Here is a 22,995-nt window from a genome sequence, read left to right on the forward strand (position 1 = left end):
AAAATCAGCCTATCCCTTATCTATCTTATTAAGAAGATTACATTTCAGGGCAATAAGGGTAAACCCACCTTATTGGTGAGAAGCTAATTGACTACATTTAATGCTCCTTTGTGAAGCACTGGCAAACATTTTGAATCAAGGCCAACAGACTACTCTGGTTCTCAGTGGCAATATCCCATTATTTATTGTCAGGCATAGATAAGGAAGACTATTAAATCATACCGATGTCCTGGACACCTGCATCCTTACAGGCCCCCAACAAGACAAGGGTTCGAATTTCAGAGAGGAATGGAAGAGTCTGTGGCCAGCTCAATTTAAAATAGGCCCCAGGTTGGAAATACTATTTACCTTTGTAATACAGACATTCCCATAATGAAATTACAGCTCCTCAAGTATTTGCAAGATTTTCCAAATATTAGTCCAAACTCCACAAATTCAAGATCAGGTTTACTATTATACACCATTCTAATCGGACAAAATTACTATACTCGCTCAATAGAAATGCCATGATCATTAAAAAAAATTAGCAATGACGTATATCCACTGGGAAAACACTTCTGATACCTTATAGAATCCCTGTCTCTTTATTAACTCCTAGGATAATTTCACAGTCTACATGCAGCAAAGGGAACAAAACTGGCCCCTCTGGAAGCCCTGCTAGAAGAGTGCTTAGGTAGAGTGATTAATTACCCTTCACTGCAGAACAGACTAATATCAATATCAGAAAATCACTGCAGTCATATGTCACATCAAAATGGTTAATAGCTGAATTTTGAAAGGATGTAATCAAACCAATTAATGAAAAGAAAATAAAAATAGAACTATGGCAAGTATTAAATAAAAGCCTGCTTTGAAAAACAAGACATAGTAAAACATTGTGGCTAATTAATTTTAGAGCCAATGCTGCCTTCATTCACGTTGTTTCTAACAGGCTATCAAATGACTGTATCACTCGTTGCTTAAAAGTGAATAATCTGAAGTGCTGTGGATATCACGTGTGAATATGCAAAGAGGTGAGTGCTGCCTGGCTCTGTTTCAAAGTATGTTGGTCAAAAGTACACTAGATGCTGTTTCCTTTCTCCTTCTCCCCTTTAAATTTAATACTCCATTTCTCCAACTTTCTGCATTTGACAAAGTGACAAGAAATAAGGGAAATGAGAAAGGCCCATGTGGTAACATTCCTCATAAATAAAGTTTACAGATTTAAGGGAATTCCAGTAAAACATAACTTCTGAAAAATTCTTGGGACTGATGTTCCTGTTTAGACTATCATCTACCTGAAATCATTTTAAAATAATATTGTCATCACTTGTATAACACGTATGGGTGTGTGAGATTTTAACTACACGTGTCATATGGAAAAAAAAGAATCAATACTTGGGGTCTTTAAAATATTTGTATCTCTTGTGTACCTTTATAATTCAAACCTGAAATGGGGGAGCTAGTAGGAGATTGCACCAATGTTTGTCAGACACATTTTACTCTCCATGTAGTGAGGTATGGAAAAAACTCCAAGGCATGCTGTGAGAAACATATCAAGAAGACATGACATTGAAACCTCTTCTCTAGAGCCGTAATTGCTGCAGATGGGCTGTGGCATATGAGCTTGAGGAGAAGAGACAGGCATCACAGCATTTGCTCTTTTTCCTTCTATCTATGTATCCTGGTGGCAGTAACTGTTTCCTGCTTTTTTTTTTCCACTTACATCCTCCCAATACAAACACTGTTTTTAGAAGAAAGGTTCAGCTTAGTTTATTAAAAAAAAAAAAAAAAAAGAATTTGTCTTGCAGTGACATTGTTTTTCCTGGGGAAGACTGTGACTGGCTTATGTGATGTGAATGGAACTGGGAAGGGATACAGGTTCTCTTGTTTACCCTCCACCCTGTATACCAATGCATGGATGGTTATAATCTCCATGAGTAAATAAACAAGAAAGTATTTTAGTTACTATTCTTGGTGGAAAAGGCTCCCAAAGATCAACTAAGCTAACCAAAACTCCTCTTGAAGTGCAGACATCATCAGGATGTTACAGAAAAAAAATCATATTTCTAATGCCATCCATAAATGAGCTGAGGCTGGATAGAGAAGATGTCTTTCTTTTAGCATCAATATTTTGAAAGGAAAGACAGCTAACAACACAAGATATGGTCAGGCTGCCAACACAAGCACTATGTTTATAATTTCTGCCGTGCATTTTGTCAGCATTTTTGCTTGCTGTTTGATTTCTGCAATTACAAAACAAGTCTAAGCACCTGAATAGGAGCATACTTAATGCAATGCAGGCTTGTAGACGTCACTGTAAAAATAAAACACACAGACAGCCGGCACTATTCATCCTGTCTTCACTTCAAAAGCAGCAGAGCAATTTCAAGGGGCAATGTAAGAGGAGGAAGGGAAGGATGTCCCTATCACCGACCCACCCATCTCCCTTGCTTTTTATCACTGAGGAAGCAAAAAAGCTCTTTCAGCACTCTTTGCATCTGATATATGTTCTTAGAAGGGCTGAAGACCTGCAGGGATGAGATTGGTTTTCAAAAGAAGATGAAAAAATAACCTCTGCATAGAGAGATTTTGAAGGAATCCCCACCAGCTTATACTTCAAGGACTGTAAAAATGCAGAAATATACTCCAAAGTGTATTTTAAATGCATAAATATTTAAGGAAACTGTACTGTATATGTTTGTATGAAGAATAGCATATGTTAAGGAGCTTTTCAAATGCTTTTATTAAATACATAAGGAGGTACCCATGCCATTTGCTAATATTATCTGACAAGGTTAAACTTAATCTTCATGCCTGCTAGAACTGGAAAAATACAAATGTATAGTAAGTTGACATTCTGAGGCAAGAAAGCTTTAGAAAGATTTCTGTATGCCTATCTCTAGTAGGCCACATTTTCATACCACAAATGAAAACTTTAATGTTGCCAGCCAAGTCTCATTCCTTTTTCTGATAAGTTGTTCCTCAAATATGAATGTAGATTAATCCTCTTTTAATAAGCATTAACTCAGAACAGATAATCAGCATATAAAAATTCCATCAAATCTTCTGTCTGCCTTTGGATTACTCTGTCAAACAATTCATCCTTTAACAGTTTCAGGAGTTGCGTGTAAAATGTGTAGCATTCCATAATTTTCTATGTATTTTTAGTTTGTTTTTGTTTACTCAGTTTCATGAAATCTTTAATCCCAAGGAGTACTAGTCACTAAATAAGATTACCTACTCATAAATTAAAATAAATATTTACTTTCTTTGCATGACTGATGGCCTAGGCACTTGAAAACACCTGAGTATTCAAGTGAGTGGGTACTGGCACAACAAATTTGAGAGCACAGGAAAGATAAGCAGGTAAATGAAATTTCTCTTATTTCTACAAATGGATTCTGTGCCTTTGTTGTACGAGTCCTTATAACAAAATGCGAAAAGAGAATTGCAATTTCCAGTGCAAAATAAACAAATTCTGTTCTGTCACTGTAATATGGGAATGAAACAATTCATCTGTTGTGCATAAAATGGTCAGATATCTCTTTTGTGCCAGCTATCTTTACTTGTGTCATGTAAAAACCCACAGTGTGCATTTATACCTGAGCAATCTGAGTAAATGGCAACCATAAAAATATAAAAAAACCCAGAGCAGCAGTACTTTAGCTTTTACAGAAACTCACAAAAGTAAGACCAATCCATCCTTTATATCACCGAACAGACGACTGAAAAGGGATAACATTTGTATTTACTGTCTCTGTGCCAGATTTGGTTTTGCTGATAGTATGTCATGGTCCTGAAAATGTATACTTCTTGTACAGGTGCAGATGATGACACTACTACTTAGGAGTTGTAATCTAACAAATATAGTAGAAAATCATATGTTTTACAGTACTGATATTACCCAGAATCAAAGCCTGGTGAGTCATGATGGAGAAAAGAGAAGTGGAGGTACAGTGATGTATGGACTGTGGTGCAGTAACTACTGGAATCAGTTCAACTGAAAATAAGTAAAGGGACTGAGCTACGAATTTCAGTGTCACATTTATTTGTGACCATCTGAGCAACAGTTCAGTGCTTATGAAAATGTTCACAGAGACAGAAAGCTTATTGAATTTAACTCAATCACTTGCTCTTGTCTGGCGCAAAACTTTACCGATAGCATGACATTTGCTGTTTGCTCTTCTCCTACATAGAATGTTACAGTAGTTTAGTCACACAACAGACATTATACCTCTTAGGAGTCTAATAGCAGAGTACAAATAACAAGTAGTCCAAATGAATTACTCAATCTGAAAATGACCTGAAAGAACACTTTTAGCAAACAAATATACAGCTGCAGAATCTAGACTTTTAAACAACTATTAGTGTTTTAAGTTCTAAACATACACAAACAAAACTGAAGAAAAACAAAACATGTTTACATTAAAAATAACTGAAACAATAGGTTTCTGTTTTGTCTGAAATAGAGTAAGTATATTAATGTTCCACTAACGTGTTCAATTCTTTTCATTACACAGTGACATCTGCACATTCTGCAGCTTCCTGAAGGAAGAATTTAAAGCAGATGTCTGAACAAAAACTGTGCACCTTTTAAAATCTGAGTATGTTAGGATAAATTCAACTTTATTGACAGCTGTCTCTGATGAGATTCTGAAAGCTACATACTACTGTCTAAATATTTAGATCTGAAACCAAACTGTTTATGAATCATAACTTTGAATGGAACAACATATAATTGTTAGCGTAATCAAACCTCCACAAACATAGATATGTGTATCTAAATGATATGGCCAGTGGCAAACTCAAATACTAGAGAGCTAGAGATGTTTCTTAGGGAATCTGGGCATAAAGATAAAAACATGGACTATATTATTTTCTACAAAGGACTTTTTTTTTTTTTAATTTATTATTTTTTTGGACTTAACTACTGGATAACTTAGGCTCCCAGTGCCTCCAGAAATGTTTACAGGTCAGACAATTGAACTATGTGTTGTTATAGTTCTACGAAGTCCATGAGTTGTCAAAACTATTTTTAAAAAAGCAAATCTTTGGCAGTGCCTCTGACACATCATTGTTGCCCAGCACATGTGGATCAACTTCACACTGAACCATGCATGGTCACTGTGGCTCCAGCACAACCCTGTGCCCTGCCAATGTAAGCTACAAAGACTGGAAAAAACTCACCACAGTTACAGACAGCTGACAGTGGCATAATCATAGGAACCAAATGCAAAGATGCATTATTTCATTTTGGATAAAATCCTATGCTGTGTCTCAAAGAAAAGCAAGTAAAGTGTTTAGGGGACAGCACTAACTTACTCAGACTTGAACAAACATGCCTGGAAGACAGAGGAGCAATTCCAGGGCCCCCAAAGCTTCTCCATGAAGACACTTCTCCCTTGAAATATCACAGACCCTGGGCAGACACCACTACCTTTGCACATCTGCTTTGATAGCCATCTGCTCTCTCCCTGCTAAGCTAAACACTCAAGCTGTGGCTGAAGACAAGCAAGAGTGAGGAAGCAGCTAGCTGAGCATGAGGATGGATTCGGCAGTGCAGGAGAAAGACTGGCCTCTATCACACGGATAGCACAGGAGAAAGAAAAAGAAACAGCTTTGGTGACTGCAACTGAGAGACCAAGCTACATGCAAAAAACCTTACAGAACTTTGATGGAAAATACTGAGACTTACCAGCCTTTTACACTGTAACACCGAGGCATAATTATTTTTGAGTTTTTGAATCTCAAGCTTAGGTATGAGAGCAGAAGCTAATTATTTGTATTAATGATTATTATTAATTGCATACTCTATGTTTACTGGTTATTCAAATGATGACTAAGCTGTTTGCAACTTGCTGTTTCAGCCACACTTTCTTTATATTTCACATATCTTTAATCACGCTTACAATAATGGTCTACTGTGTACTATGTTTATTAAAGATACATAAGCTAGGATAACAGCTTTGAATGGGGTAGGCAGAAAAAACCCAAAAGCTTCAACTTCAAAAGCAATGTAAAGGCAACGGGTGCATAGGTTAATCACTTCATTGCTTGAAGATCTGAACACCCGCAGTAAGGCCAATGTACACACAACTAACAGCTAAAGTGGTAGAAAGTTCCATTTCTCCAGTTAGAGCTTCAAAAACATTTGAGATACTTTTTTGAGCTTTAAAATCAAAATTCAGTTATATATATGACTAATACTTGTTTATGTTAACTTAGTTCAAGTGTCTTGTCCTGCAAATTTGCTTTCAAAACTGCATTATTTCAAGGGGTTACATGAGTAAGAAGTATGCAGAATTATAAAGACAAAGACAATAATGGTGGTAGATTTTATGTTCCCCTGGAATCACTAGGAGAATGAATGCTACGTTTTTTATCACTAATAGGCAGTAGAAGTGTTTCTCCTTGCAGCTGGCTTTAATTCTGCATACCTCACACGTTTATAAATACTTAGATAGCTAACAGTTGCAATGATGTGTTGGTGAGGTAAGAGACAGACTAATGGACAGTACCTGCAGGGGTGAAGGTGAAGGACTGAACTGCAAAACAAGAAAGCAAACACATTATGAGTTACACACCCTGATAACAAGCACTAACTGCAGGGCATGAGTTTCCTCTGGAGTTTACTAAGCTGTGGTTGAACATCATAAGCAGGACATAACAGTTGGGGTTAAAGCACTAACCAGCCAGCAGCCAATGAGAAATGATGGTTGGAAAGGTGAGCAGTGAATTTTGACAGTCACATTGGAAGACTTTTTTGTGTGGACATGCTGTTCTCCAAATTGTAAACATTAGGATGAATGTTGAAGCATGGTCTGTTATGAACTTTCCTTACTGAAAGCATACACTCTAATAATTCTGATAATGGGAATTCTGTGTCATGATGCAATGTTCGCACTTAAATGCAGCAAACATCATGAGAAGGAATGAGTTGCAGGAGACACACTGTTTATAATGACTGTTATAATTATTTACATCTAAGCATTTTAAGGTATAAAAGACTGCTCTCAATCTCCCCCCCCACCTCCTCAACATGCCAAGTCACATACAGGGCTAAAAATTCTGCTTTTTAAAAAAAGAGTAGTCTTAGCTTACGTCCCAAGTTTATGCACAGGACTGTTTCCTAAGAGAAGTAACAGTACAGCTATCTGTTAAAGTGAAAAATCTTGGGATCTAGACTGATATTTCATATAAACATGTGTATGTGTGCGTGATATGTATTAGCTTCTCAATTAACACCACTCCACCTCTCAAAGAGAAAAAGTCACTGCTGTTAAAGGAAGGGAAAAAACCACCTCAGCAAAAAGCATAACCTATGAATGATACAGGCCATGTGGTGACGAGAGGTGACGTTCCACAGAAACAGCGCCACGGAAAGGGTCTCTCCTCCCTCTGCTTCCATTGCACTGGCTGAGGTGCTTGTCTGAATCCTTCTTGGGCTGCTTTGTTTCACTAAACCAGTGGAAAACTAATCCAGCAGGTAGGATTGAAAACCAACATAGAATAGTTTTCTTCTGGTTTAGTGAGCCCAGTCAGGACACTGAGGAGACTGATGATGGCTAACACCAAGGTGAGGAGCCATAGGACTGTCTGTCCGGGAGCAGGGAACGAACGTTGATTTTTGGCAAGTAGTGAAACATCCTCAGCCACTTCAGAAACCTGTGTCCTCAGGTTCGCATGTGATAACTTGTAAATAGAAGAGTACTAGTGTAACTTTAGTGTGATATAATGTTAACATTAAATATGCTGTATGCTCTACTGTGCAAATCTTGCTCAAAAAAGAAAATGTTTTCTCTTTTAAAATGTATCAGGTAATAAGCACTACAAGAGAGCCTACCCTAACATTTGAAGAACAGCTTTTTTCTGTTAAATTAGGCTTCAGAGTGACCCATTTTATGGTAGCTCACCTTACTTCCTAAAAAAACATTAGAATCCTGAAGCACAGAATAATACACAAGACAAACAGGTTGGGGACGGAAAAAAATACTTTAATTTGCCGAAGGTATTTATTTTTCCAAATTTAGTTTTCAAAAACTAATTTGTAACTGGAGCAACACATTTGGTGCAAAAGAGATCACACTGTGAGGGCATTCTAAGGTGTTAGAATGTTTCCAAGACAAAACTTTTTATGGCTTCTGCCATAGGTAAATTTTGACCACACTTCTCTGTCTAATACATCACTGTCTTCTCTTCCAGCTAGAGGTATGAAGTCACTGATTAAGTACCTCCATCCACTTCCCATGCACATGGCTTCAAAAACATGAAAATGCATGGGAATGAAGAAGCAGAAGACCAAACACTTTTTCTAACCTTCCTTGTAAGGGTCTAGTCTAACTCAAATTTGAGCATGCAGATGGAGCCGGAGTACTAACAGAATGCCTTCTGAGTAAGGAGCAAGAGGTAGAGTTAATCCTCTTCATACTTTTTTTATGCTAGATATGCTGGAGATGTAAAAATAAAGACTGTCTTATGATAATGATGAAATGTGGTACCGAGCAATGTATTTAAAGCTTCTCATACACCAGCATTTTCACAGCATATATTTAAAACAAGCATACAAAAATCACCGAGGTCACCTTTGCTGTAAGTTCAACAAGTTTTTAAAGTAGGTTTAACACCACCTGTTCTCTTCATGACAGAACCTGATGCGATGGTAATAAATAGTTACTGTTCTTACCAGCATAATTACTGAGCCCCTTCCTCTTCTTTCTGCGCCAGTACAGCCAGATGCTGAAACCCATCAGAATTACCCAACATGCACCACCGATGCCAGCGATAAAGGCAGGCTGTTTGACAACATCAGTGATTTGCTCAGTTATGCTGTTGTTATTTTCAGTGATGACAACTTCGTTACGGCCTCCTGCACAAAAGAATTTCGAAAAACATTGTTATTATGGATTCTGTAATATGAAAAAAAAAAACAAGTACTGCAAATGAAAATCAAAAAGAACCAGTAATGCACCTCAAAAGAATTATCCACAGTAGGAGAGCTCTAATGAGTACCGACGCACACCTGAAAACCAATGTTTCTAAAAAGTAAATCCATAATCCATTGTGATTTTTCAAAAATATATTTGAAAAGATAGCTCTATACCACTCTCACAAGTAATCTAATGACAGTCCAGAGACCTTTTAAATGATACATATGTTTGTTGGTTTGTTTTTACATAATAGATAGAATACAATGATGAGAAAATGGATCATAGGAAACCAATAGAAAAAAAATCAAATAATAAATATTTTTTTCCAAATGAGAAATTCAAATACAAAGTATCCTACAACATCAAAGGACAGTTCCTTATCTCATTGTTGCCAGCACATCAAAAATTCTTACTTAAATTGAGATTTTTTTCTGCGTGTTAGAGTTTCCAAATTTCAAATAAAAAATAAAATATATATGTTTTCAACTGGGGAAAAAACGTCTTTTCCAGCAATTATTTCATGGGGAAATAAATCCATACAAATCCCAAGTGCACCAACTTTGACACAAAGCAGAAAATCGTATAGTTAACTGTAAGGTCTAAACAATCACAGCAACAGATGCTACTTTTTCTCCTAGAATAGGCATGAAAAATTCTTAACATCAACCTGTAAGAAATAGTTATGGCTTGGAATACCAATTAGAGTGACATGCATCAAAAATTACTATACATGAACTCAAACTGTGTATATTACATTAGATAACTAAATTTCAGTAGATGGTCCCATTGGGTTTTTTCCCCTTCATTCCCTAAGGGGAACTTTTCAACAAGGAAAAGCCTGGTGTCTGGCTTGAAAACAAATGCTTATAAAAAATGTGAATGGAAATTCAGGAAATGCTAAAAGCAAATAGTTCTAGGGCCAGCACTTTTCTATTTTAAACCTTTTCTTGTCAAAATGGTTAGTTTTAAAATTAGAAGATGTGGAACATATTTTTCTGCAAAAAATATGAATATTGATTATATGTACATTTGATATAAACTGCCCACACCTGCAGCTTTGAAATTGGTGAAAGAATTATCCATCATTTCCGGTAAAAGCATTTATATATCTCAATCCCTGAAACGTTTATGCAGTATTATCAGATGCCTGCATGCATGCTGAAGAGCTGCAAGAGTAGCTACTCAGAAAAAAAAGACGCAAATACTATGATTCTCAGTTATGAGAGTCTATCACACACAACCAAAGGTAGTAGAATATGACAATAAAACACTGAAATGGTCATTCAGAGGAAATTACTAGAAGTATTGTAGCATTATGCCTTGCTGCAAAACTGTTGTCAGCACGCTGGCTTCAGCCTAAAGCAAACAAACAAGGTTGTTGGCTAAAGCAGATGTGAGGAGTCTGACTCTTCCAGTTTTACTTCCATGGACACCTCCTTGCAGAAGACCCAGAGATTACACAGGTCAAGTTGCGTTTGAAGGTTCCTCCCAGAGGGCCTGTGGGGCTGAGCATGCCTTCCCTGCCCCAGTGGGCAGCTCCACCGTAGGGACTGGTGCTGCCCCAGCATTGCCCCAGCCAAGAGGCAGCTTCAGGGCCTCTCTTGCCTTCAGAGCTGGACTGAGTTACTCAGGAAGAAATGCAATGCACTGCATCACATTGCTAGCACACTGTTAATGACCTCGGTGATTTTATTAATCTTTCTCTCTTTCAGCATCATGTCAATATTTAGTAATGATGACCGTCTGCTTTTGCAAACAGGCTGTTGAAACTCTGCTAGAGCTTGGCTTGCTTTCAGTAGTTCTCTGCAAGAAACACAACAAGCTTCCTGAAAACAAAATAGGTCCCACAGAAGCATGTTAACAGACTAACGCTAAAGGATAAAAAGGCAGTACGGCCGTTCCGGTACCATGTACCAGTCCGTACTGGCCATACTGGTAAGCTTTACTAGCGTTGGGGCCTGGTAGCTGCAGCTGTCCTTTCCCATGCTTTCCCACTTTCTCTTGCTGCTTCCAAAGGCCTGATGCCTTCCAATCCTGACACAGCAAGCAAGAATAAAACTCAGTGAGCACCTGTGACAAGGAAAAGAAGGGAGGCAGCATTGACTCCTTTATTGGATTTTTCCCTTTTTTCTGCCCATGGAACCGATCCATAGTTGCACCCCAGTGCTGAAAGAGGAAGTGCTGAGATCAGAACTAATAGAAAGAGGCACTCTGCGGCATGCTCTTCCAGGCACCCAATTGATTTGCTAGTAGAAATCAGCATGGGAGTTGATGTTACTCTAATTGCCTTTAAGTTTCAGTTAATTTCCGTGCCCTTTTGAGGAGAGGAAAAGCAGCAGGATGGTGAGGAAATAGGTAACATCTGCACTGCTTCAGAGGCAGCCACGCTGCCCTGGAAGAGAGCAGGCAGGGAAGCAGTTCAGAGACACCAGCTTCGAGAGTGGACACTCCCGGACTCAAGAACAACTGCTTCTCGCTACAGCCTGCAAAAAGTCTGAAGATCCCATTTTCTTCTCTCAGGTCAGAAACCAATCTTTTGAGAATGCAGGATGTGAGAGTAAACTACAGAGAGCCTGGGGAGAACTTTCAGTGGACTTTATGCTCTCCGTCTCTTCTAGAGGAAGGTGCAATCTGACTCCAAATTATATTCTAAAGTTAGCAGTCTGGTTGTTTGCTCTTACCCTTCATTGCCTAGCAATTGCAACTGCAAAAGTAATCCTTCATTTAAATGTCAAAATAACATATGCCTTGTGAATTTGTTGACTGAAAAATAAATGGATACAGATATTACCCACTGATGTATGATAAAATTAATATAAATGTTGGGGTTTGGGGGAAACAAACAGCATCAATTTTGTATTTCTTTATATAATATTTAAGCAGAAGTAATAAATAGTAAGTAATAAATCCAAGATATCAGTGTACTATTTCATATACTGCAGGTGTTTCTGTAACAATGCTGTCAGTTCAACTAATTAGAACATAGACAAGAGGAGTGTGCGACCTGTAACGCTCCATTGTTCCTGAAGACAAAAACATAATGAAATATAATGTCTTCCTCCCATTGGAGAGTAATGAGGAACAAAACTAATTTGTTGGACCAAAAATTAATTAGACACATCAGATTCGATTGTATCTATTACTGTGAAAGTTTGCAGCTGTTTCTCATATTATTATGCCAATGATGGAATGTAAGAGTGAACAGGCCAACTGTTGAATAGAAATAATAGTTATACCATTAACCAATATTGCCATTATCTCCAATTTTATTTCTGGTTTTCCAAGTGAAATTTTTTAGCATACTAATAGTGATCATAAAATTTTTTTTCTTGATTCTCTTTGAGTCTTTCATAAATTTTTTCAATGTCCTGCTTGGAGTATGGGCACATACGTATATGGTACAGGATTCCTTCAGCAGTGACACAACTTCTAACTAAAGAAATAATATTTTCTACTGCTACATATTCTCATGGTTTTCTTTTCTGGATTCTTATGTGTCTGTTATCTAGGACTGGACTGGAATTCAGTAGCTGATTTTCCAGAGTGAAAACTACAGCTCTGGAGTCCTCAGCACAGGAAAGACATGGACCTGTTGAAGGGGTCCAAAGGAGGGCCACAAAGACGATCAGCGGGGTGGAGCACCTCCCGTATGAGGACAGGCTGAGAGAATTGGGGTTTTTCAGCCTGGAGAAAAGAAGGCTTCAGGGAGACCTTCTAGCAGCCTTCCAGTACTTCAAGGGGGCCTACAGGAGAGAAGGGGAGGCACTCTTTATCATCAGGTGTAGAGGTAAATGTTTTAACCTAAAAGAGTGTAGATTTAGGTGAGATATTAAGAAGAAATGTTTTGATGTGAGGGTGGTGAGGCACTGGAACAGGTTGCCCAGAGAAGCCGTGGATGCCCCGTCCCTGGAGGTGTTCAAGGCCAGGTTGGATGAGGCTTTGAGCAACCTCGTCTAGTGGAAGGTGTGTCTGCTCTTGGCAGGGGGGTTGGAACTCAACGAACTTTAAGCTCCCTTCCAACCCTAACCATTCTATGATTCTATGACTCCCTTATAATACAATAATTCAGTAATGTTTTCCCATTTATTTTGAAGTTTTGATGTTTATTCATTAGCTCTTTTTAAATCAATGAAACTATTTTTTAACGAATTACCTAAAAAAATCATTTTCTTATTTTATGTTCTTGAATCTCACTAAAACATCAAGTGGTACCAACCCAAATTTTCCAGAAAAGGTATCACTTAAGCACTGTTACCTTTATCAAGCAAATGTATAGTCTGAGAAATAACTGCCAGCAATTCATAAGCAATAGAATAATGGAACCTAAAGAAAAGGGAGGTACAGATTATACAAGTAATAACAAAACCACAACCCAAATAGAAAAGACTCTCCTTTACTTTTCATGCAAAGGACTCTTAAATGTGCAAAGATGCTACCACACTTGTTGAAGCAGAAATTCTGGGATCATTTACAGAATCATAGAATCATTAAGGCTGGAAAAGACCTCAAGGATCATCAGGTCCAACCATCAACACAAGACACCACCTAACTCACTAAACCATGTCCTGAAGCACCACATCTACACATTTCTTGAACACCTCCAGGGATGGTGACTCTGCCACTTACCTGGGCAGCCTGTTCCAATGCTTGATCACTCTTTCAATGAAGAAATTTTTTCTAGTATCCAACCTAAACCTCCTCTGGTGCAACTTGAGGCCGTTTTCTCTTGTCCTATCACTTGTTACTTTAGAAAAGAGGACAGCACCCACCTTACTACAACCTCCTTTAGGTCTCCCCTCAGCCTCCTCCTCTCTAGACTAAACACCCCCAGTTCCCTCAGCCACTCCTTGTAAGACCTGTGCTCCAGACCCTTCACCATCTTTGTTGCCTTTCTCTATTTATGGAACAAATAAATATCACTGTAAGTTTAATAATGTAAAATTAAGTCTCTAAATGCCAAATAACTTTTTTCTTTCTTTTGTACTTTATTTGCATCATAACATCCTTTTCCCCCTTCCCGCAACAACACAGATCTCTCCACATTTAACTCTTGATTACACTAGTCATTTTTTGTAAGGAAAAAATCAGGATGAAGGGCTGTACCCCAATGTGTGTCTGAGCATTCTGGGAATCATCCAGCAAAGCACTTTGCAAGTTTAACTCACAACACATTAAGTAACACAAGGCTACACATGTGCTTAAAATGCAAGACAAGCATTTTGCTGGAACAAGCACAGTGTGTTTAGTGCCTAGTTAGATGGACTCCCTAGTGAAATAAGAAAAAGAAGTCCTGCTCAATGTAAATGCAATGACAGACTAGTCTCAAAATATCAGTTACTTACACAGAGGTCCAAAATTCAGGCTTATTAAATGGCAGGTTTCTTGCATTTTCAAAAATCAATTTATTGCTTTCAGTTCTAGAAGACTTTTTTCTTTGTCATTTCTGTGGCTGCCTTTTTCTAAAACCAGTGCTACCTTCACCTCCACTCATACTTCCTTCTCTAGCGGCAATATATTCAAAGCTGACATGTATCCCAATTTCTGTTTTGATGCTTAGGAAACCTGAATATTAATAAACTTTCAAGCAATGCTTAGGGGATGCCCTTTTCTAAAGGTCTATACATAACAGAATAGTCCATGTTCAGGACATTGCATTGACAACATTTTCTAGAAATATAATATTTAATAACAACAAAAGACCACAAAAGTCCATTTAAGTAACAGCTAAATTAGATCATACAGATAAAAGCAACAAAATTCCTGTACTACGCACTCAAAAGAGGCGCTGCTCTGCGCAGCTCAATTCAGTTTTGATAAGTACGGTTACTTCTCCCATCCTTACCCCTCCCACATTGTTCCTGCCTTTATATCTTATACTTGAAAAGAATTTCAGAAGAAACAGAATTGGTGTTTCCCTCAGGTCAGGAAATTAATTCAGCATGGAAACCATTACTAAGAAACAGTCATTTCAAAGGCAGGGATGATAATACTACCTTTGCTCTCTATTTCAACTAGAGGCCACTTATTCTTTGGCAGAGGAAGCTTGTCTGCTTGGGATACCTGAGAAACACTGACTTCAAATGTTCAGAAAACCAACTGTAAATAGCTCCTTAAGCACCAACAGTAAGAGTAAGGCAATATCACAATCATCTGAACAGAATTAAAAGGGAGTTCAAGCTGCTAGTTCCATAAATCCATCAACCTGCAGAAGTAGTAAATTCATAAAAAAAGAATATTAAATCAGTTTCACTAGATAATCTGCATTTTCTCATATGCCTCAGGAACATATTTCCCTCTGTTGATTGCAAGGACTCTGCACAAAGAGAAGACACTAAAAGCTAACTAACTAGCTCTATTCAAATCACATATTTTGCTCCATGGATTTTTATGTTTCCAGAAGCGACTTATGAAAGCATTTCTGAAAGTCAAAACAGGCAAAACAAAACAACAGAACAATCACTTACCAATTATTATAGGCTGTGGCTCACTTTTTACTCCCACACCTGCACTGGTGCTCGCAGCAACTTCCACACGGTACTGAATACCTGGATATAGGCCACCTATTACTACAGATCGAATGGCTGCATCTACTGTTTTGTTGATATGAAAGCGAGTCTCATTACCTAGGCACCAGATCTGGGACAAAAGTTGACGTGTTAAAAAATATGAGTTTCTTCATACGCATAAACAATCATGCATAGATATGACATATCAAGCTATAGCATGACAATCACTTATTTTGGACTTCTTAACAATGATCCTGCCCAGGAGTAGGTGGAATTGGGATGATTTAGCTCAGCAAACTATCCCAGAATAGCATAGGACCAAGGAAGCTGCAAAGACTGCTTGGAAACACCTCTCTGGACTCTGGCTCTCCATGGAGTGCAAATTCTGTCGTTACACCTCTTAGAAGCACAGACCAGAATAATTCAAGTGAAAAAGAGGCATTATACATTAACTGAAACCTTGTTCAGTAATATGGTTACCACCAAACTTTTCCTAAAAATTCTTTCTTAATTTCCCACTGAATAGCAAAAGGACACCAAATAATACAATACATGTCGAAACACTTCTTAAAGTACTAAAGAAGAAACAATTTTCAAAATCCTTTTCAACTTCTTTTCACTGCGTAACAGGGATAATGCAAAATTCCTGAAATGGAATAAGCACAAACTCACTTTTTAGTGCTGGTTTTGTGATTACTTACATTATTCAGGAATCCAGATATCAGTTCCTGACTCAATTACTCTCTAATTAAACAGAAAAAAACCACTCTATAATCTCAACTAACATTTTCTGATTACAACATCCATGATTTCAGAGTGTTATTTCTCTCTCTTGCATTTTTCCATAGGCTTTTCCCAAGACATTCCAAAATTAAGACCTTTTAGGGATTCTTCTTTAGTTAATGTTATCTGCATATACTGCTTCTGTATTATTAAAGAAAGCATTTACTACCACTCAAGAAAATCAATGCGAAAAGATATCACATGTACACCATGTAATTATAATAGCACAAGAAACATTATTGGTGGAACCACTATCGGCAACCAACTGATGTGTCTTTACCCTTACTTTTGACCTTGCTCAGTGTTTTATGACACCTTATCTTTTTCTATGTGAGGAAGATTTGGAGGGCAAAAGAAACACTTGTTCACCTAAGCTCAAGCACATCTTATTTGCAGGCCAGAATGCATTAGGGTGAGAAACAATTGCATTCATTCTTTCACTCCTTGTCTGTCCTGGTCTTAGGTTACAGCAGCTATGAGATGCCCCTAATTAAAAGCATTTAATTCATAAATTAATTTACAGGCACTCTGATGCTTGAAGTGGAATCAACAGATCTACATTCAATTTGTTTGAAAACGTACTGTGAAACCTTAGCAATCATTCTATACTCAAGGAAGTATTAGACTCTTTCTACTGTATTCACTGTATCCAGCTCACTAATCAGGCAGCCACCTAATCTAACACAGAAGGTATGTAATAGGTAGCAACTCCATCTGTTTTTATAAACAGCCTAGAGGCCTGAGCACTCACCTGGAACATGGCTTTTATTAACCATCAGCCCACTTTGCTTCATATCTATATATTTTGTGGTTTAGGAGTGTGCTTTACATATTTGCCTATAAGCCCTTGGTGGTTAATATTGACTTATACTGGAGTCAGTATCAAGATTAATTAAGCTAAAAGATAATTATTAATTGATATGAAAATGAGATCAATAAAATACTAGGATTAATAAATCTTGATATTGACTAAAAGCAAAACAAAAGAATGCTATGCTCAACATAAATATTGTGAGCATTTACTGCATTCCTCTGACCAAGTGATAAGCTGGAAAAGATTGAACCATTAGTTCATTTAAAAGTCAAGCACTTTTTCCCTTCTTGATCCTGCATTCCCTCAAGATAGAGCAGGGAAAAAAATAACATCTTTTTGTGTGAAATAAGCTGCATCCCGCACTTCCACCCTGTGTGCGACTGTCAAGAAAGCTGCCCTGCTCTATTTCAATTAAAAATTTCACACTAGGTGTACAAGCCAGCCACAGCAAAGTTATTTAACAGTGTGTTCCTGCAAGCTTGCTTAATAATTTTCTCCATAGTCCTCCACCCCAATAGTACACTGCACTTTTTCCATGTTGTGAAAATATACTTGCACAAAAATAAGCTTAGTGGGGAGTTATAGACTACAACAAAACTTAAGATAATATATAAGGAGTGGATACTTTGAGCTATCATAGCAACAAAGAAGGAGAAAATACAACCAATGCAGGCAGCTCCCATATAACAAACTCTGGATATAGTAGTGGTGTTCAGCCTGTTCCTCAGAACAAACAACCTAGCACTTTAAGCTGTGAATCTTGACAGAGAGAGTACTGAGAGGAAGTCTTGTTTTCTCCCAGAGCCACAGTCCTTGACTTTGACCTTGAAGTGTTAGGACTAGCATTTCTACAGGGGAAAGAAGAGGTATCTTTCCTGCCAGAGGTTCTAACAGATTGAAGGCACTCTAAGACAGAGACTTCACTGACTGTCGTGAGAATGTAGAAGCCCTTAACAAAAAAACCCTCCTTCTCATTCCACAGCAGGGAAGAGCAAGAAAAAGAAGTACTGTAAACTAACTGGCAATTACAGCTCTCTTCCAGATCTAGCTCATGGTATTTTTGCTTTTACTATAACAGTAGTAGCATTAAAAAAAAAAAAATAAAATCCACAGATAGTCCTGTTTCTCCGTACAATTATATGGGTGGCTGTAAATGCTGTCAGAATCTAAATCCATAAACAGCACTATCGTTCTGTAATTCAAGCAGGCTGTTTCCTGAAACACACAACTCTCCCATTACATATCGTTTCTACCTTATACTCCTGGATGACTCCATTTTGGTGATCTGGAGGGGGAGGATCCCAGGAGATGCTGATGCTTGTACTGTTGTGGTTTCCAACTGTCAGGACAGTAACAGACTGAGGAGGGGCACTTGGAGCTACACCAAGGAGAGGGAACAAACAGAAGCAAGACGTTAATCCATTTGCTAGTGCATGAATTTTGCTGAAACAGTGTAAGAGCAAGCAGACAGTTTACAAAGTTCACATTCCCTGCAGGCCTAGGTATGCACATTTTGTTAGGCACTGGCAATTTTGAAAAATGCCTTTCTGAAGAGAAGCATAGTGCTGAATGACAACGTGGCAATGTGGCGATGGAGAATCAATACAAATCACTCCTCATTAATTTATATTTAGCATTTCTTAAGTTTGCATTGGAATTATTCTCACGCTTGCATTTGTCTCCCATAATATGCATGGATAGCTATGGATATATCAACTAAGTCAATGTTAGGCTGCTTCACCTGGCCTGAAAAGTGTTTTGATTCTTCTTTTCCCACATGGTCTAATAATAATATGAGCAGCAGACATTTAAAGATCTTTTCTGTTTCCTACTCGTTTAAGCATAAAACCTTGCAACTCCCAGGTGGAAAAGGGTTAAAGTGATCAGGGCTTTACATCAAATGACAGTGAAAAGGGAACACACTAAATTATGTCAGATATATACTTATGTCCTCTTTTCCCTAGGCAAATTGTTTTCTCTTCCAAGTCCTCTTCAGTTCAACAATTCACAGCTGTTTGGCTGGTTGGTCACTGCATATGAAGGCCATATCTACCAGCCCTGTCTTGCCAGCCCTGCTATGTTGGCTAGAAGTGTGATAAAAAAACAAAATCATGGTTCTTAGTGATTAGAGCTATGCCAGCAAAGCCCAGCTACACCAGCAGCAGGGTGTTTTTGTTGGCTCAGGACCTGTTGTTTGAGAAGTGGCGCAGAAAAGTCCCCTCTGAGCATCTGCTGCATCTCCAGGAGGGGGCTCTCCCACCACAGCTAGAGCTGCCATGGCAGAGGGCTGTGGCATATATCCCTCCTCAGCCACTTTAAATTTCTTGCTGCTCCCTCTCCTTTATTTCTAGGCAAGTGTTGAAACTCCACTACAGTGGCAAACTAAGTCTCCAAAGTCGAGTGTGTTATATGAAGGTACAGTCTCTGGGGAGAAAAAAAATATTGATAACAGATGCACTGAACTGGTCCTAGTATCCATCTAGGCCATTTATCCCAGTTCATCTATCCCACCTTCAACAAAACTAATAGAAAGCAGCTAGGAAAGTGTGAACTAATAAAGCGAGCATATAGTGATACCTCTCCAGGACAATTTTCCAATTCACAGAAGCCTGTTACTCAGACATTTCTATTCCAGGGTGATAGCTTTGCGTTTAATAACTCCTTATGGATTTTTTCTGCCACTTCTTTGTCATTGCCTTTAATATGATCTTAAAACATTTAATATGAAATATGAAAGCTTATTTTGAAGACTTATAGTAGACCTTGCACCAGAACCTAAAATATTTATCACTCCCCCCTGCCCCAATTTCAAATCTAGATAACCCTCTGGTTTTGGGCATCTCACATCATGTGTCAAGGCTCCCTGACTCCAGTCCCCTGCTCTAGACTATTCCTATCCAGAGATGACTCCTTCGCTGCTAAACTCTATGGCAACAGGACTCTAACCACTGGCATCTTTGTACAATCTGGCAGGTTTAACACAACTAAACACAGACACAGATATCAGGAATATTCACGTTGACTGAGTCAATTCAGATTTCCCTATTTTTTTCCATGGCGTCTTTGAGACTGGCTATGTTCCCACTTCAGATGCTCCTTACCGCTTGACCTGGCACAGGCTCAAGAAGCTGAGCTCAAATCCTTATGCTGATAAACCCAACGAGTTGAAGTAGCCTCTTGCAGGAATCACACAACTTAAAACTAGGGTATCAGAAGTGGAGACAAGGGACCCCATAAGACTACATCAGAAAAAAATATTTTAGAGGAAAATTGACATGTATTTCTGTCCTGTGAGGCTGCACATTTTGACAACTCCATTTTCAGATGCTGGTTCAGCTGCATAGCAAATAGTGCTATGTAGAGTCCTTGTGACCTTGAATGATGCAGAGAAACAGTGTACTGGAGGAGAGAGACGGAGCTGTATTGTGGACAATTTCACTCTTAGCCAGCTCAAATGAAGCACAGAAAGGTGGCCTTGGGTTACTCCTTGCAATCGTGCAAAACATAAAATTGGTGAAGTTAATAGTTGCACTGTGTATTTTATGTCAAGTGAAATAATTTGCCACACAGTAAAAAAAAGTAGCATTTTAAAAATCTTTAAGTTATGCAATAACAACGAAACCATGAATAAATGTATGTGTGCGATATTAATTAGAACAACATTTTACATTAAAATAATAATCATGAAAATGGCAAGGCTTAACACTGTATAACATTTTTGTTTTTAAGTACAATGGAACAACTTGCTGAAATTTATTAACTTTCATGCTCAAAGGGCACTTGAAACAGAGAGAGAGAGAGGAGAGTAAATGCTAAAGAATGTAAAATGAATACTGTACTCTAACATTTAAAGAAAAACATACTGTAGTCATTTGTCTTTGCATTTAAACTGTATGAATATTCTAGTTAATATTCTACCAGTGTGTTTTTTTGGTTTTTTTTTTTTTTTGAGGATATATGGTAAGTTTGAAGCAAAATTAAAATTGCAGCTGATGAATGCAGCTGGAAGTATCATTTTAAGAGCTGCACTAAGGTAAAAAGGAATTGACAGACAGCAGCTGATAAAAACTAAGGAGACTTCCATTACCAACTGTCATATTTTTGTGGTGACAAACAATATGCAGAACAAATACTACTCCACAAAGTTATTCCAAAAGAGATTTAAAACAGTGGATGCAATTGAAGAAAAAAATCATCTATCTTTAGAGCAAGTGTGAAAGAAATAGTGAAAATTATAAAATAAACTATTTTATTTAGTTCCTTTTTCACATGTCTATACACATATATGTACATAACAGTTCTACTTCCTCTCTCTGATAATATCATTCTGGAAGCTGGCACCATGATATAAATTAAGCCACTCGTCTGACACTGCTGCAGTTATTAAATAGACCACGTTGAAAAATAACATTTTTAAAACCATTTTCTCATTTCCCTTGCTGCTGGCTTGTGGAGAACACCTTGCCTGCTTCTTGACAGGTCAATTATTCCAGTGCTCAGCTTCTTTTTACAGATATGAAAGAACCCAAATCGCTGCTCATCTTTTCCAGACACAGCCAAACAGAATTCCATTTTTTACTCTCACAAGGCCAAAGAGGCAGGAGATGGATGGATACTGAACTGTGACAAATGTCTGATCTAGAGGAAAAGTCTAACTGAGCAAAATTGATTTTTGGAGGTTGGCCTCAGAAGTAACATTGCATGTAAAATTCAATCCAGCAGAAAGGTGCCACTACCTTGTGGTCGTACTTTGCCTTTAACAGGGCTATTTGTTTTGATGTTGCAAAAAACTTCCAAGTCCTGTATCACTCTTCCAAATTGTCTTCTAAAAATAGTATACCTGACATTTTTTTTAAAGGTCAAGTCTAAAAAAGCTCATTTTCGAAATGGAATCACAGGCGACACAGTGAGTGGGATACCTTTAAACAGACTGCCAGCATTCCTCAGTGGATGAGAGGCAAACCACTGCCATTAAACATTTAGTTGATGTTATTTTTGAAATATATGAACACCAATAGAATTACAAAGATATTGTGAAGAATTAAAGGAAATATCTGTAGAACTGTATCTACTGAATGTCTTAATTCTCTCATGGAAGTACTTAGCTTTATCATCCAAGTAAGAGCAAAAATTATTTACAGTAGCTGACATTTGTCTGTCACAGTAATACTGTGTGTTATAGGCTGATTTTTTTTGAGAGACATTTGTAAACAGACTCTTTGAAGGTTATATTAATCTACAAAGCAGATCCTAGGCTGTGAGTTATACATATCTGTAGGCAAGAAAAGTTTTTTAAATCTTTACTATGTGGAAAGTTATTCCACATGAACAAAGTGGCCTTTGAAGTAGGAAATTACTTGACAGGCTCTGCTGGGAGATGGGGTTTATAAAAGAAAACATAATTCATCAAGTATTTGATAGAAATAGACAGGAGGTACAAAATCTTCTCTCTTTTTCAGTAGTTCTTAACTTACCTTTAGCAAGAGACAGATGAACTAAATAAACACCAAAAATCAATTGAAATTGGACAAGAGGAAAATCTGCTAGTGAGGGGATAAAATCCTACATTTTAACTCTAGAAAAGCAATTTCACTTGTAGAAGCTTTTTTCAATTTTTTTTTTTTTTTAAAGCTTTGTTCAGACTGCTGCAAAGATATTCTTTACCGACTGATTTAGGCTTTATAGTCTGAACAAAGAAATGGGAACCATAAATTCCCAAATTCTAAATCAGACTTGAACAATGCCTTCTTACATGCTCTTCTACATGTGGCAGGACACTGAATTTCCTCATCTGTAAAGTACGAACTGCAACCAAGTTATCTTCAGGATTACTTACTTGTTGAGCAATAATCACAACAAATCAAAGACAAAAGTAAGTAATAAGCAAGTCCTTTCTAGAATTAAAAAGTACTTGACAGTCAGCACTAAATTAAACCTCAGGAGACTACTGTAAATTATTAAGATGCATCTTTAATAGGAAGGA

General features: G+C 37.7%; 1 protein-coding gene across 1 annotated transcript in view; it reads right to left on the reverse strand.

Moving 5' to 3' along the window:
* ROBO2 (roundabout, axon guidance receptor, homolog 2 (Drosophila)) overlaps positions 1–22,995 on the reverse strand; it is a gene marked incomplete at its 3' end in the record, with an annotated part of 131,725 nt that overhangs the window by 32,059 nt on the left and 76,671 nt on the right. The window contains 3 exon segments of the mRNA XM_010077578.1: positions 8,666–8,848; positions 15,374–15,545; positions 18,266–18,390. Of these exon segments, the coding sequence (XP_010075880.1) occupies positions 8,666–8,848; positions 15,374–15,545; positions 18,266–18,390 (480 nt within the window).

This window comes from Pterocles gutturalis, unplaced genomic scaffold (genome assembly GCF_000699245.1).
Source record: "Pterocles gutturalis isolate BGI_N339 unplaced genomic scaffold, ASM69924v1 scaffold378, whole genome shotgun sequence".
In the NCBI taxonomy this organism is placed as follows: domain Eukaryota; kingdom Metazoa; phylum Chordata; class Aves; order Pterocliformes; family Pteroclidae; genus Pterocles; species Pterocles gutturalis.